Consider the following 13906-nt stretch of genomic DNA (forward strand, 5'->3'; position numbering starts at 1 on the left):
ATTTTAGACGCAAAGACACTTCCAGATTTAAAGTGAGGGGGTGGGGGCACCTGGGTGGTTCAGTGGGTTCAGCCTTTGCCTTCAGCTCAGGTCATGATCCCTGCATTGGGCTCTCTGCAAAATGGGGAGTGGAGCCTGCTTCCTCCTCTCTCTCTGCCTGCCTCTCTGCCATCTCTGTCAAATAAATAAATAAATAAATAAAGTGAGGGGGTGGAAAACAATTTACCATGCTAATGGACATCAAAAGAAAGCTGGGGTGGCAATCCTTATATCAGATACATTAGATTTTAAGCCAAAGACTATAACAAAAGGTGAGGAAGGACATTATATCATACTCAAAAGGTCTAACAAGAAGATCTAACAATTTTAAATATCTATGCCCCTAACATGGGAGCAGCCAACTATATAAGTCAATTAATAACAAAATCAAAGAAACACATCAACAATAGTACAATAACAGTAGGGGACATTTACACTCCCCCCATTGAATTGGACAGATCATCCAAGCAAAAGATCAATAAGGAATAAAGGCTTTAAATGACACACTGGACCAGATGGACATCACAGATATATTCAGAACATTCCCAAAAGAACATCCCAAAGCAAAAGAAAACACATTCTTCTCCAGTGCGCATGCAACATTCTCCAGAATAGATCACATCCTGGGTCACAAATCAGGTCTCAGCTGGTACCAAAAGATTGGGATAATTTCTTGCATATTTTCAGACCACAAGACTCTGAGGCTAGAACTCAATTACAAGGGGAAAGTTGGAAAGAACCCAAATACATGGAAGCTAAAGAGCATCCTTCTAAAAAATGAATGGGTCAACCAGGAAATTAAAGAAGAATTGAGGGGAGCCTGGGTGGCTCAGTGGGTTAAGCCTCTGTCTTTGGCTCAGGTTATGGTCTCAGGGTCCTGAGATCAAGCCCCATGTCAGGCTCTGTGCTCAGCAGGAAACTGCTTCTTCCTCCCTCTACCTGCCTCTCTGCCTACTTGTGATCTCTGTCAAATAAATAAAAATTGAAAAAAATTTTGAAAAAATTCATGGAAACCAATGATAATGAAAACACAACTGTTCAAAATCTGTGGGACACAGCAAAGGCAGTCCTGAGAGAAAAGTATATAGTGAATACAAGCCTTTCTCAAGAAACAAGAAAGGTCTCAAGTACAGAGCCTAACCCTACACCTAAAGGAGCTGGAGAAAGAACATCAAAGAAAGCCTAAACCCAGCAGGAGAAGAGAAATCATAAAGATCAGAGCAGAAATCAACAAAATCAAAAGCAAAAGAGCAGTAGAACAAATCAACAAAACTAGGAACTGGTTCTCTGAAAGAATTAATAAAATTGATAAACCCCTGGCCATACTTAACAAAAAGAAAAAGAAATGACCCCAATAAATAAAATCATGAATGAAAGAGGAGAGATCACAACCAATACCGAAGAAATACAAACATTTATAAGAACGTGTTATGAGCAACTATACGCCAGCAAATTTGACAATCTGGAAGAAATGGATTCATTCCTAGAGACCTATAAACTACCACAACCGAACCAGGAAGAAATTAAAAACGTAAATAGACCCATAACCAGTAAGGAGATTGAAGCGTCATCAAAAATCTCCCAACAAACAAGAGCCCAGGGTCAGATGGCTTCCCAGGGGAATTCTACCAAACATTTAAAGAAGAATTAACAACTATTCTCCCGAAACTGTTCCAAAAAATAGAAATGGAAGGGAAACTACCAAACTCATTTTATAAAGCCAGCATCACCTTGCTCCCAAAACCAGACCAAGATCCCTTCAAAAAAGAGAATTACAGACCAATATCCATGAACACATTTGCAAAAATTCTCACCAAAATACTGGCCAATAGGATCCAAGAGTACATTAAAGAGATTATTCACCACATCCAAGTGGGATTTATTTCTGGGTTGCAAGGTTGGTTCAACATCTGCAAATCAGTCAATGTGATACAACACATCAATAAAAGGAAGAACAAGAACCACATGACACTCTCGATAGATGCTGAAAAAGCATCTGACAAAGTACAGCATCCCTTCCTGATCAAAACTCTTCATTGTGTAGGGATAGAGGGCACATACCTCAATATCATCAAAGCCATCTATGAAAAACCCACAGCGAATATCATTCTCAATGGAGAAAAACTGAGAGCTTTTCCGCTAAGGTCAGGAACACGGCAGGGATGTCCATTATCACCACTGCTGTTCAACATAGTACTAAAAGCCCTAGCCTCAGCAATCAGACAACAAAAAGAAATCAAAGGCATCCAAATCAGCAAAGTCAAACTCTCACTCTTTGCAGATGATATGATACTTTATGTGGAAAACCCAAAACACCCCACTCCAAATCTGCTAGAACTTGTACAGGAATTCAGTCAAGTGTCAGGATAGAAAATCAAGGCACAGAAATCAGTTGCATTTCTTTATACTGACAACAAGACAGAAGAAAGAGAAACTATGGAGTCGATCCCACTTAAAATTGCACCCAAAACCATAAGATACCTAGGAATAAACCTAACCAAAGAGGCAAAGAATCTGTACTCGGAAAACTATAAAGTACCCCTGAAAGAAATTGAGGAAGACACAAAGAAATGCAAAAACGTTCCATGCTTATGGACTGGAAGAACAAACACTGTTAAAATGTCTACGCTATCTAAAGCAATCTACACATTTCATGCAATCCCTATCAATATACCATCAATTTTTTTCAACGAAATGGTCCAAATAACCCTAAAATTTATATGGAACCAGAAAAGACCCCAAAGCCGGAGGAATGTTGAAAAAGCCAAAGTTGGTGGCATCACAATTCCAGACTTCAAGCTCTATTACAAAGCTGTCATCATCAAGACAGCATGGTACTGGCACAAAAGCAGACACATAGATCAATGGAACAGAATAGAGAACCAGAAATGGACCCTCAACTCTAGAATCAACTAATCTTTGACAAAGCAGTAAAGAATGTCCAATGGAAAAAAGACAGTCTCTTCAACAAATGGTGTTGGGAAAATTGAACAGCCACATACAGAAGAATGAAACTGGACCATTTCCTTACACCACACACGAAAACAGACTCAAAATGGGTGAAGGACCTCAACGTGCGACAGGAATCCATCCAAATCCTTGAGGAAAACACAGTCAGCAACCTCTTTGGCCTCGGCCACAGCCACTTCTTCCTAGAAATATTGCCAAAGGCAAGGGAAGCAAGAGCAAAAATGAACTATTGGGACTTCATCAAGATCAAAAGCTTCTGCACAGCAAAGGAAACAGTCAACAAAACCAAGACAACTGACAGAATGGGAGAAGATATTCGCAAATAACACATCAGATAAAGGGCTAGTGTCCAAAATCTATAAAGAACTTATCAAACTCAACACCCAAAGAACAAATAATCCAATCAAGAAACAGGCAGAAGACATAAACAGACATTTCTGCAAAGAAGACATCCAGATGGCCAACAGACACATGAAAAAGTGCTCCACATCACTTGGCCATCAGGGAAATACAACTCCAAAGCACAGTGAGAACCTACCTCACACCAGTCAGAATGGCTAAAATTAACCAGTCAGGAAATGACAGATGCTGGCGAGGATGCAGGGAAAAGGGAACCCTCCTGCACTGTTGGTGGGAAAGCAAGCTGGTGCAGCCACTCTGGAAAACAGCCTGGAGGTTCCAAAAGTGAAAAATAGAGCTATGCTATGACCCAGCAATCACACTACTGGGTATTTACCCTAAAGATACAAATGTAGTGATCCGAAGGGGCACATGCACCCGAATGTTTATAGCAGCAATGTCCACAACAGCCAAACTATGGAAAGAGCCTAGATGTCCATCAACAGATGAATGGATAAAGAAGATGTGGTATACACACACACACACACACACACACACACACACACACACAAAATGGAATACTATGCAGCCATCAAAAGAAACGAAATCTTGCCATCTGTGATGATGTGGATGGAACTAGAGGGTATTATGCTGAGCAAAATAAGTCCATCAGAGAAAGACAATTATCATATGATGCCTCTGATTAAGAGACAGAATGGGCGGCTGTGGGGGGTAGGGAAGCAAAAAATTAAACAAGATGGGATCAGGAGGGAGAAAAATCATAAGAAACTCTTAATCTCACAAAACAAACTGACTGTTGCCAGTGGGAGGGGGTAGGGAGAGGGTGGTTGGGTTATGGACATTGGGGAGAGTATGTGCTATTGGGGAGAGTATGTGTAAGCCTGATGATTCATAGACCGGTACCCCTTGGGCTAATAATACATTATATGTTAATAAAAATAAGAAAAAAAAACCTACTTAGTACAAAGCAAGGTCTTGTCTCAGCAGTGAGGAAAAACAAAAAGCAAAATGGTAGACTTAAAGCCAACCACATTAAAGGTAAATAGCCTAGAAATTCCTACTAAAAAACAGAGACTGTTCAAGTGTATTAAAAACAAAAAATACTGTTACCAACTGTGTGCTGTCCACAAGACGTCCACTTTAAATAGAGTCACAGGGGCACCTGGGTGGCTCGGTGGGTTAAGCCTCTGCCTTCAGCTCAGGTCATGATCTCAGGGTCCTGGGATCCTGGGATCCAGCCCCATCAGGCTCTCTGTTCAGTGAGGAGCCTAGGTTCCCCTCCCCCTCTGCCTGCCTCTCTGCCTGCTTGTCATTGCTCTCTCTGTGTCAAATAAATAAATAAAATCTTTAAAAATAAATAAATAGGCACAAACATGTTACATATAAAAGAAAGAAAAGGTATATGATATTAACACAAATGAAAGAAAGCTGAGGGCGTCTGGGTGGCTCAGTCAGTTAAGCACTTGCCTTCGGTTCAGGTCATGATCCTGGGACGCTGGCCAGCAAGGAGTCTGCTTCCCTCTCCTTCTGCTTCCCCCTCATCACCACACCCTGCTTGTGCTCAGTCATTTTCTCTCAAATAAATACAAGATAAAAGAAAAGAAAAGGAAAGAAAGCTAGAGGGACAGTAATATTGACAAAACAGATTTCGAGGCAATGAATATTACTAGAGATTGTGAGGGTCACTTTACAATTATAAAGGAGGTCCATTCATTTAGGAAATATAATAATCCTAAATACTTATGAGCCTAACAACAGAGCTTCAAAATATTTAAGGCAAAAATGGAGAAAAATTAAATAAAGAGAAAATTTCATAATTATACCAAAAAGATTATAACCCTCTCTCAACAATCAATAGGAAAAGTAGAAAAAAATTAGTGAGACTGCAAAAGACTTAAATCTTATCTTAGTGGACTCCACAGAACATCATGTAACACTAGAATAAACACTTTTTTTTTTTAAGATTTTATTTATTTATTTGACACGAGAGAGAGCGATCACAAGTAGTCAGACAGGCAGGCAGAGACAGATGGGGAAGCAGGGTCTCCACTGAGCAGAAAGCCTGACCCGGGGCTCCATCCCAGGATGCTGAGATCATGACCTGAACCGAAGGCAGAGGCTTAACCCACTGAGCCACCCAGGCGCCCCCAGAATAAATACTCTTTTAATGTGTACCCAGAACATTTGCCACCGTACACCCTACCTAGGGTCATAAAACAAATCTCAATAAATTTAAATATATTCACCTCATATGAAGTATGTTCTCTGACCACAGTGGGATTACAGTGTAAATCAGTAACAGAAAATTATCTGCAAAATCCATAATAATTTGGAAACCAGATGACAAGCTTCTAAACAACCCCTAGGTCAAAGTACTAACCAAAAAGAAAACTGGAAAGTATTCTGAAAAGAAAAAAAAGAAAGAACATATTAAAATTGGTAAAATGTGGGGCGCCTGGGTGGCTCAGTAGGTTAAGCCTCTGCCTTCAGCTCAGGTCATGGTCTCAGGGTCCTGAGATCGAGTCCCGCATCGGGTTCTCTGCTCAGCGGGGAGCCTGCTTCCTCCTCTCTCTCTCTGCCTGCTTGTGATCTCTGTCGAATACATAAATTAAAATAAATAAATAAATACATAAAATTGGTAAAATGCAACAGAAAGATCTTTAATCAGTCAACTTTGTCTCGAGAGAGAGAGAGAGAGAACTTCAGAGTGAGCAGAAAAAACGAAATAATAAAGATCAGAGTAAAAATCAATATAAAATAAAGCAGAAAACAATAGAGAAAATCAATGTCAACAACAGCTTCTCGTTGGCGAAGGTAAGACTGACTAACGTCTGGCCAGACAGAATTAGGAGACAAACCCCCCATGCAGAAGAACTTCCCATTACTGATGTAGCTACCCTCCCCTCGAGGAGATGGGGGCGGCCCCTCTCCCCTAAATACGGGCTGCACAAGGGGGCCACTTCCTCCGAGCACAGGATGAGAACCCACCCCGCCAGGTGACCTGCGCCGGCGCCCACCGCGAGCGGCCGCGCCGCCAGTGCACTCCCCGGGCTCCACGTGATGAGAAAGTCACTTTACGTCCGTGGTCTTCCTCCCCGAAGCTCCAAATCCCAATCTAATCACGAGAAAAACAGACAAAACCCCACTGAGGGGCATTCTATGGAGCATCCGACTAGTACTCCTCCAAACTGTCCAGATCATAGAAAAAAGCCTGAGAAACTGTCACGGCCAGAAGGAGCCTGAGGAGGCAGTAACAAGCCAACGCCCCGTGGTGTCCTGAGTGGAGTCCTAGAACGGAAACAGAAGTACACAGGAGACATACAGGTGTCTGTAATGTTCCAGAAGAAATACTAAAAAGTCAAAACAACACTCGCAAAATTAAATTTTAATATACATTTTATTTACGCAAACACACAAAGTATCACTTCAACATGTAACAGTATGAAAAAATATTTAATTATTTTACGTTTCTTTTTTCGTCCTAAGAATCTGGAATTTGCGTTGTGTTGCCCTTTACAGCACATCTCAATTCAGCGGAGGCACAAGTGTCTCAAGTGTCCCAGCCACGTGTGACCCACAGGCAGCTCCAAACAAACAGCTGTGGCTCCCAGGCGACCAATGAAAACTACCACAATCGCGGCGACAATCGCAGCGAAGACGCTTGTTAACTGCAGGCGAGTCCGGAGACAACCGCTTCCTCGGACGCGTTTTGGTTTGTGGTGAAATGACAAGAAAGGAGCCGCAGCTTCGCTCTGACTCTCTACGGGTACTCGTGTGCCTGGAGCCCTGTCCCCGCGAGCTGCACCTCCAGGACACTCTGTCCATGCCACGGCCTGAAATAAAATCCCCACACTCTCGAGCAGAGACTGATGGAGGCTCGAGGTGTTTAAAAACACTTAAACTGGGAGAAAACATTTGCAAATCACCTCTCTGATTAAAGACTTCTACCCGGACATATAAGGAATTCTCAAAACTGTAAGAAAACAACCCAAAAACCACAGGCAAATATTTTAACAGACACAGTGTCACAGCAGATAAGCCGAGGAAAACTTGCTCGATGTCAGAGATGACGCCACCGCGGCCCCGCCGGCTCCCCCTGCCCCGGGACGAGCTCGGGAGTGAGCGGGCCCTCGGGGACTCACGGGCAGGGGGACGTGCGCTGAGCACCGCAGCCCGCTCCGGAGGCGTCCGTCGTGAGCCTACCGTGGACGCTGCAGCTGTCTCCTCTCCTGGCCCCAGGGGACATGAAGGCATTTCCCGCCGACTGCCCGCACCCGCTCCCGCACTCCTTCTGCACACACACTAGAGACGGCGCGCACGGCCGCCCACAAGGAAACGTGCTTCCTCGTGTGGTAGGAGCCAAAGCTCTCAACTTTCTTTCCGAACGGTTTGCCCAAAGCAGCCGCCGAGTCATCAGCTAACGTACCTCTGAGGACCCACAGCCGCGGCGCTGGGCACTTGGTTCTGAGGCTTCCTGCACTCTCGTGTCCTGCTCTCCGCATGCGCTGCTGCTCTGTTTTCCGATACCTGGTTTGATACATTTCTGTGTGTTTTCCTATTACTCCTCTTTTTCAGAAAAAAAAATTGAGAGTAAAAAGAAAGCCAACTTCCTAGACACTTTGCACTGTGACCGCATCCACGGTCAGGAGACGGTAAGAGCCACGGAGGAGTAGGAATTACCGACGCAAGGACGCGGCCCGCCATCCTGCGGTGTAACCCTAGCTAAAGCAGAGAGCGGGTCCGTCCGAAACACAGCGAGAAAGAGAAGCTCCGTAAGCAAGCAGTTTGGGAGCAAGTAAACCGAGGAAAGCGGAAGGCATTGAGCACAGAACAGGGGTTTGCGGAGGAAGAACGGCGTGGGCGCACGGTGAAATGACGCCGTGGACAGTGACGCCGGACAGGACGCGGGAAGAAGGGCCAGAACTCAGACACGCGCGTTTCAGTAACTGCAGGGCATCGGTATAAAAATGCCAACAAATTTAAAGCACTAAAAGAAAACACGATTTTCTAGAAACAAACTAAGCTCGGGACTTCGAAATCGGCGTCTCCCATCCACAGCACAGGGAAGGACAGTTTATGACCTGCCCGGCTGCCAGTGTCCGGACAGCAGACGTGGTTGAAACGGAGCAGGGTCACGGAAGGACCATCGCTCCTTCCAGACGGTGTCACAGCCGCACAGACCCGAGGGACTCCGCCCGAGTCACCAACACAGAACTGAGCGGCTCTGCCTCTCCCGTGCGAGCTGCGCGCACTGGATCGTTCCACACACCTGCGAATCCGCGGATCCTGATGCCCAGGGCCGCCGTGCAATCACACATGAGCAGGGTGCGCGAGCTATTGCCCGCGGAGGCCCCGCCAGCTACACTGAGCTCTACTTAAGTCTCCAGGATGACGGCGGCAGGAGGCCTGTCCTCCCTGCGGGTGGCCACAGCATTCGCACCAGCGTTGCCAGCCACGAGCCACGCTCGCCCTGGGCCACCAGCTCGCTCACCAGCTGTGGTCCAAACCTCCACTGCTAACACTCAACACTTCACACAGACTTTGTGCCTCGGACCCACCTTGAGCACAACTGTGGCGGTTTGATCAAAGTGCTTTCCTCCTGGGAAGTGGGAGGCTCGCACTGGCCGTACTTCCTGTCCTACCAAGCCAGGACACGTTCCCCATAGAGCTGGGAGGATCACGCCACCGCGAGTTCTGCTGGTGACACACTCATACGCAGGAGCGAGAGGCGCCCTCCCCTCCCCGCTTCAGTCCAGGCTGCCACCCCAGCAGGACGTGAGGGAGATCGGTCCTGACCGGGGGTGATCTGTGGCTGCAGCCACAGTCCCAGACCTTCCTGGGCAGCGAGAGGCGTCTTGATGGCAGGAACACGGAGCTGGGCAGGCGGGCCGTGCCCCGTCCACCAGAAACTCAAGAGCTCCGCTTAGAAAGAGCTGCTCAGAGCCGGACCCGGTGCGTACTGGTCTCTAACCTTCACGACGACCGGAAAGCTAGCACAACCCTTTCCCCAAAGCCACAACAGAGCGTTGCCTCCAGAGAGGACTCACCCCTGCAACAGGCTCTCCCACCTCAACCACCAAGTGGGGAGCCCCGACTCCTCACCGCAGAGACCCCGCTCCCATGACAGCCCTGCCCGTTCACGGGGCATCTCCGGTAGGGTCTCAAACGAGCTCTGCCAAGGCCTCGTCCACAAACACAACACCCTCTGGTTGCCGGGGCCCTTCTGTGGCCCTGTCTCCGTCGGCCAGACCTGCAACTCTGTCCCGAGACCTGCCAGGGCTGTCCTGGCCCCGCTGGGAGGCCCCTCAGAGAGCACCTCCAAAACCCACAAATCATTCCCACTTATGTGACGGCTCCTCAGCTCAAATGGCGTTTTAGTCCCAAATTAGCATTTTCCAGAGTGGTTTCTACGGAGGACTAAAGGGGAAGTGCTTTAAAGAAAATAAAAACAGGCTCCGAGGTCAAAAACCCTTGGGAGACAGAAGCGACCCCTGCTCTTCCAAAGTCCATATCATGCCGCTGTGCCGTCTCAAAAGAGCCCCTCAGCCCCTGCCCCGAGGGGGCCCGCGCTGCTGAAGACTCAGTGCTGGTTCTGCGCCCGGCCACCGCGCCCGCCGGCCCCTGTCCTGTCTGGCAGATGTGCCCTAAGAAAAGCCCAAGACGGGTCACTTTGGGGTCGGGGAGTGTGCAAACTGCCCCCCACCCCTCAAAAGAAGTTAATGGTGGTCGCTGCTTTGCTCTCTTGGCTTTGGACTGGCTGGAGTCCGACAGGTGCGCCGGCCTGGGGCAGGTAGGGGAAACCCGTGTGCAACACCCCGTCCCTTCTGGGAAACAGTCCCATAGAGATACATGCGTCCAATTTCCAATCTTACAGATTTTTAAACTAAGACTAAGCTGGTATCCCGTGAAGTTCTAGCCTTTACCACAGGTTCGTCTCTGCAGAGCCAGACTCCTAACCGCCCCTTCGGTCGGAAAGGGACCCGGGCGGGAATCGCCAACAGCTGATGGCAGGTGCCCCCCGCCCTCCGCTCCGCCCCAAGGCCGCACGCGGGGCATTTCCCACGTCTCATCCCGGCACAGTTCACGCCTGGACGCGCCTCCGCACCCGCAAACCTGACAGGCGACCTCGGTGTCTGCAGAGCATTCATTCCAGGAAGAACGGATACGTCGGAAAGATAACTGCTTTTAATTCTTTAAGTTTCACTTATGCAACATCATAAAGGCAGATTTATGTGACTTGATATGACGTTTTTACAAAAAACAGTTTCCCCCACATCTGGTCAGTAGTATATAAATATTTACAATGAAAAAATAGGCAAGGAGAAAGGAAATCTTCATTATTCAAGTCCGTTTCTTCCCAATGCTTATCAGAATCTGAAAATAAAATACTTGGTTAACTTTCTAGTCATCCGTATTCACATCCCACCTCGGCGACAGATGGAGAAATGGAAGCCCGCGGCGTCCGGTTCACGCCCCCCCACTAAACCAGGTCTACACTAGTTTAGAAGTTATCTGAAGGAGTAAATTAAATATAAAAATGTAAACTTTGAAAGAAGATAGACTTTGAAAGAAGGATAAGCGTTCTTACAGAGGTTAATATTTTACACACTACAAACCAAAATAAAATGCTCTATATATTTTCTTAGTAGGGACATTCTGTTTCAATTTAATTAGATTATGTAACAAAAACTCCCTCTAAAGAGGAGGTTAAAAAAATAGCAATGACATCACCGTCTTAACTGATGAACATCCATTTGCTCTAATTTTCTCTAAAAGCAACTGTGAGTTTTTAGAAAGTGACAAATATAAATTATATCGTGAAGAGCTTCAGAAGCCTCAACCAAGTGCGGTGTCTCTCTACTATGACGACTTCAAAAAATAAACCTGAATAGTGCAAACCAGCATCGTAACTGGTGAGGTTACAAGTATATTCGCCTCGGCTGTAGGAAAACAGGATTTGACTCTACAGACGCCATCGAAAATACTGAAGGACACGTGGGCAGCAAAGGCGGACATGCCAGTGGCCTTGAGGATCTGAATGTGTCGGTCTCGGAATGCAGTGCCCAGCGCGTGCGGCTCCCTGTGAGGACAGGGAAGGGTTCACGTGTGGGAGCCGCGCCGCCCTCGGGAACCCAGAGACACCCGGAGTCTCGGCTCTCGGGCTTCATAGTGCTCGTTGAAGTCCAGCCTGAAGCTAAGAAACCGAAGGCTTTCATCGGAGCTGGTCGTCAGCAACACCAGAAACTGCTGCACGATGCCCTGAGGAGAAAGAGAAGAGCCGTTTCAGGAGGGCCTCCACAGCACCTGCCGCCGCAGCCCATCTGGGCCGGTTTCTCCTCCAGACCGACGGACTTGCATAAACACGCCCCGCGGCAGGTGTCCCAAAGGGAAGACGGCTGCCCCAGGAACCCAGGCTCATCCAGCCAACGGCAGCCGCGTCCACAGACACGAATGCACAATCAGTAAGTTTTACCTAAAAGAACGTCCTTTTTGCCCTAAGTTCTATAAAAACAAGCAAAACAGCAAAGCTGCTGACATTAAAAAAAAAGAAAAAAAAAAAGGCCTGTTCTTTTTTTCAACGTAAAACCAGGGCTACGCTTTTTATCCCTCCTTTGAGCTGAAGAGCACCGGGTCCCAGGGCCCTGCCGGAAGCAAAAGCGAGACAAGAGAAGCGATGCCCCTCTAACCCGTAACCACAGGGTCCCCGTTCCTTGCGGATGTGGGCTGAGTCACTGTCCTGAAGACCAGGCAGAGTGTGGCTAAGCCACCTCCTCCTCGGGGGGCTTGTAGAGACGCGGGGACGTGACAGCAGTTCCCTCCAGCTCGCACACGACAAACACCGGCTGCTTCTCTGCAGGGCCGAGGCACTTCTGGGCACAAACCCCATCGTTGCCGGGCTCCGGAGTCACAGCCAGGGGTGTGTGGCTGTCCAAAGTAGGGGGAAGCTTGTCTCCCTGCCTGCACACCTGGAAAAGGTCCCGTCTGCAGAGACGCTGCCACTGAAACACCACAACCCACGAGTCCTTCCAAACCCTAACGGCACCTCAGTCCCTCTCCGAGCTCCGGGGACACGGGTACGTGGCACTAGAGAACTCGCACCTGAGCGAGCACAGAGTGGGGTGCCATGGACACCCCCTTTGTCCTTCCGGGAAACTGACGGCTTCGGGACAGGCCCTAAGGAATGTGAGTGCTGAGCGTACAGGCAGTGGCTTCCTGTCAGGTGAAGATGCGTGATGCTCGCTATGAGAAACTGGGGGGGACGCGTCTGTGCTCAGGCCACGGCCTCTGCGTGGGACTGCCCGGGAGCCATGCGTGGCGGCAGCTGCTGATCCCAGGCTGTTCCAGCCACGGAGAAGTCAGAGAACAGAGAAGGACTTCATTTCTATTAAGGAAAAGATAGCTCAATGGCAATGACTGAGAAAGATAAAGACCGTAATTTGAGTAAAACTGGGATTATACAGATTAAGATTACTTTTCAAAAATGTATTAAGTTGCAGGGTGCATGGGGGGCTCAGTCGTTAAGCCTCTGCCTTCGGCTCGGGTTCTGATCTCAGGGTCCTGGGATCGAGCCCCGCATCGGGCTCCCTGCTCAGCGGGGAGTCTGCTGCCCCGTCTCCCTCTGCCCCTCCCCAGCACTCGTGTGCTGTCTCTCTCTCTCAAATAAATAAATTGAATCTTTAAAACAAATGTGTTCGGGCGCCTCAGTGGCTGAGTGGGTTAAGCCTCTGCCTTCAGCTCGGGTCATGATCTCAGGATCCTGGGATCGAGCCCTGCATCGGGCTCTCTGCTTGGGCTTTCGGCAGGGAGCTGCTTCCCCCTCTCTCTCTGCCTGCCTCTTCTGCCTACTTCTGATCTCTGTCTGTCAAATACATAAATAAAATCTTCTAAAAAAAAAAAAAGCTTATAAAACAAAAGTGTCAAGTCTCTCAGGAGAATGTGTAACCACCGCCACCTCCGTCCGAAGTGAGCACAGGGACACACATTCTGGGCTGCAGATCACCCCCTGCGGACGCACTACCACCTTCGCCGAGAGCGTGGAACTCACCGTCGCGCTCCCGCTCTAAGAAACGGGGACCCAGGTGGTGTCTACGACACGGGGTCTGGCAGCTCTTCCGTTACTGAAACACCGTCCGGCGCTTCCGCCCTGAACAAAACCCCGTCGTTGCCACACTCAGGAAGCGTTTTGACAAAGGTGCTGTGGTAGCCAACACCAGAGGAAGGGCACCCGCGACAGGGAGCGCGCCCGCCCACGCCCCGTGACGCCGCAGACGGCCGCGGCAAGCGTGAGCACCCAGGAAGGGCACCCGCGACAGGGAGCGCGCCCGCCCACGCCCCGTGACGCTGCAGACGGCCGCGGCAAGCGTGAGCACCCAGGAAGCAAACCGTATGCCGTGGAACAGGGACGCGGCTTCGTTCTAAATCCCGACCCACATGGAGACATCAGTGCCCAGAAACGTCATTTCTAAAGGTTTCAAGGTCGATGCTTGTCTAATTAGTTACCAACAACCGAACATAAAAATTCTTCGTAAGACCTTCT

The 13906-nt window shown here is 48.3% G+C and overlaps 1 protein-coding gene and 1 long non-coding RNA gene across 3 annotated transcripts in view; both read right to left on the bottom strand.

The window, feature by feature from the left end:
- Nucleotides 1-6747: 6747 nt before the first annotated feature.
- Nucleotides 6748-9309, bottom strand: LOC309849026. Its single transcript, XR_014303431.1, has 2 exons — nt 7796-9309; nt 6748-7202 (listed from the first exon to the last, which is right to left on the bottom strand). It is a non-coding gene; the product is annotated as an uncharacterized lncRNA (long non-coding RNA).
- A 1223-nt stretch (nt 9310-10532) lies between these two features.
- The window catches only part of TUBGCP3 (tubulin gamma complex component 3), a 66087-nt gene continuing 62713 nt past the window's right edge, over nt 10533-13906 (bottom strand). For both annotated transcript variants that reach the window (XM_082701113.1, XM_082701112.1), the window contains exon 22: nt 10533-11628. In XM_082701113.1, coding sequence (XP_082557239.1) covers nt 11470-11628 — 159 coding nt within the window. In that variant the 3' untranslated portion in view covers nt 10533-11469. The remainder of the gene's footprint in view (nt 11629-13906) is intronic.

This window comes from Mustela nivalis, assembly GCF_964662115.1.
Source record: "Mustela nivalis genome assembly, chromosome: 15".
In the NCBI taxonomy this organism is placed as follows: domain Eukaryota; kingdom Metazoa; phylum Chordata; class Mammalia; order Carnivora; family Mustelidae; genus Mustela; species Mustela nivalis.